The 2,713-nt window shown below is 29.1% G+C and overlaps 1 protein-coding gene across 1 annotated transcript; it reads right to left on the reverse strand. All coding sequences in view use genetic code 12, as the record gives it.

The window, feature by feature from the left end:
* Nucleotides 1–847: 847 nt before the first annotated feature.
* Nucleotides 848–2,713, reverse strand: DFJ63DRAFT_311043 (uncharacterized protein; the record flags this gene model as incomplete). The annotated part of the gene is made up of 1 exon (XM_064905691.1): nucleotides 848–2,713. The coding sequence occupies one exon, from the start codon at nucleotides 2,711–2,713 to the stop codon at nucleotides 848–850; it is 1,866 nt and encodes a 621-aa protein (XP_064765239.1).

Consider the following 2,713-nt stretch of genomic DNA (forward strand, 5'->3'; position numbering starts at 1 on the left):
AAAATTTGTAGTTACATTCGATTCAAAGGAAAGCCTAGATTCTGACAACTTGAAAAATAAAACATACGAACTTTTATAGACAGGAGTTTCTAGGCGATTTTGATCTAGTATAATCTTCACTAAGAATCTAGTCCTGCAGTTATGAAAAATATTTTCTAACCCTTTCTTAAACTCCCACATTGCGGTGTTTTTTTTTTGCTTTCTTTTTTGCTTAAAGGGCCAGTTCAGACTGAAATGTGTTCATCTATCACTGTGGAATGTGTGTGTGATGTGTATGTGTGTGTCACTTCCTTTTTAAACTTCTCTAAATTTAGTGTGTTATTTTTTAGTCGGCATTATATATTTAGCTGTAGAAGGAACACATAAACATTGTGTAATATTTTGTGTGTAAAATTAATTACATCTTTGCGTTATTGGTGATTGAAAAAGGCTTAAGGGTAAATTAAAATTTTAAAAAGTAGATTATCTAGATACGAACAAGTGTCGTTCATCAAGATTATTATATAATTGTTCGTTATTATACGAATACTAATTGCAATTGCAATTGCAATGATTATTAATATTCATTTTATTATTTACCTATTAGTTTGTGTTATATACATGTAGTTATTTTCTGGCTTTATTAAGGATATTATTTTCATTAAATATCTTCATCTTGATAATATTTAGTCACTATTTAATGGATTTTGCATTAAAAATAATTCTAAACCACATTGAAATGGGCCCACATTATTCAACTTTAGTTCCTAAACTAATGAATAGTAACGCAAATGAAGATATTAAAATTCTCGTTGAATCTTCTCGATGAAATTGTTTGGTCTATCAATGCATGTTTCTAGATATTTTTTTAAACACATTTCTCAAAGTAGTGAGTTCCATTTAATTCCTTATCTAAGGTATAGATTATTCCGTTAATGGATATTCTATTGATGTTTAACCGCATTAACTCTGAATCCCCACCATCGTTAAGGATATATGCCTCGTATCCTTCTGCCTCGTAATTTGTCGTTTTGTGTTCATTTAAATCTTCATCGAACCTCTTTTCGGCATTCCCTCTATTAAGATTTAATATGGTACCAATCAAACTATCTAAAGAATGTGAAATTGAAATTGGTACACCTTTTAAATAGTGATATGAATTTATTTTACACCTGTATGAATCACTTTGATCATTAATAGCATCTTCACCATCAAATTCTCCATGATCAACTAATTTTGTTGAATAACATTTTATAGGTATTTCATGAAGTCCACTAAGATTATGGAAATCCCAACTAACTTGTCTTAATGGATAATGTCCTAAATTCAAATTTGAAAATACTTCATCTTTTCCTATCATTCTAGAACTTAATTTGGTAGCCACTATATTAAAAATATTAGAACTATTCAAATCCCTATATCTCTTTAAAGGAATGCTGTAATATTTATGATACATTAAGAAATCATCAATTAAACCAAGAGTGACATGACATTGTGAGCATTTACATCCATTCCATAACAAAGTATTCATTGATTGTTCATAACTTGCTAAAGATGTAAAGAAATTAGTCAAATATAAATCAACCTTATATTTCGATGATGATAATATTCCTGGTAAAATTGAATCATATAACTTTAAAATTCTTAAATGATTGCCTTCAAATCCATCCTCAAAGTCTCCAAATAATGGAATAGAATGTTCAATTGATAAGTAATGTAAATTTGACACCACGCTTTTTATGAAGCTAAATATAGCTAAATCGAATACCTCGTTTGATTTATGGGTTGAATAATCAAAACTTTGTACCATTGATAATTTTCTAATCTTTTGACACCTATCGGCAGGGATTAGCTTTATGAATGATAACACATCTTCATCATTATTTGGTCCACCAATCCAAACTTCTAGACATTCTATTTTCGTCCAATTAACAAGAGTTATCAATTTAATGTTTTGTGTTATATCCTGGTAGTTGAAATAAAATTTGAATGACTTTAAAGAGCTCAATAACTGTGGATTAGGATATATTACCTTCTCCACAAATGTCCAATACAGTTCGTAATCATTTGGTAAGATTAAGGAAGTTAACTGGGATGAGGCATATAAGGGAATGCTTGTATAGGGTCCATCTGGGACTGATTCTACTACCAACTCTTCAGTTAGCTCGACGTCTATTATATCTTGTACGACGGTTGAACTATCGATAACTCTTGTCTTTAAGTTGAGCTTAGACAAGTCAAAACTTGATCTTAAATTATGGTCTGAAATAAAGAATTTATCTAAACTGATTTGATTTTCTTCAAACAAATAAACTAATTCTTGTATATGATTAAGAAATACGATATTATCAGCAAATTTATTCCCTATTATACTTACCTCTTGGATATTCTCAATCAATTTCGTATTGAATTTTAATGATTCAATTAAAATTGATAATCTTAGATTTATCAATTTCAATCTAGTTTCATGATCTTCAAACACTTTACCATCATCCAAATCATGATTTAACGCATAGATAACACTTTGATTAGAATCAACAAAATCAGTTAATCTTTCATTGACATTACTTTTGACAATCGGATCATATTGAATCAAAATATGTTTATATAACTGTTGGATACATGGTTCATAAAACTCATAATTGGTAAGCGACAAGTTCAATAATGATTGTTGGGGCAAATATTGGATAATCTCTCTTTTGATAGAAAGTGGAATATCAATCAAACCAACCAT

Source organism: Scheffersomyces coipomensis, assembly GCF_036884675.1.
Source record: "Scheffersomyces coipomensis strain NRRL Y-17651 chromosome Unknown DFJ63scaffold_1, whole genome shotgun sequence".
Lineage (NCBI taxonomy): Eukaryota > Fungi > Ascomycota > Pichiomycetes > Serinales > Debaryomycetaceae > Scheffersomyces > Scheffersomyces coipomensis.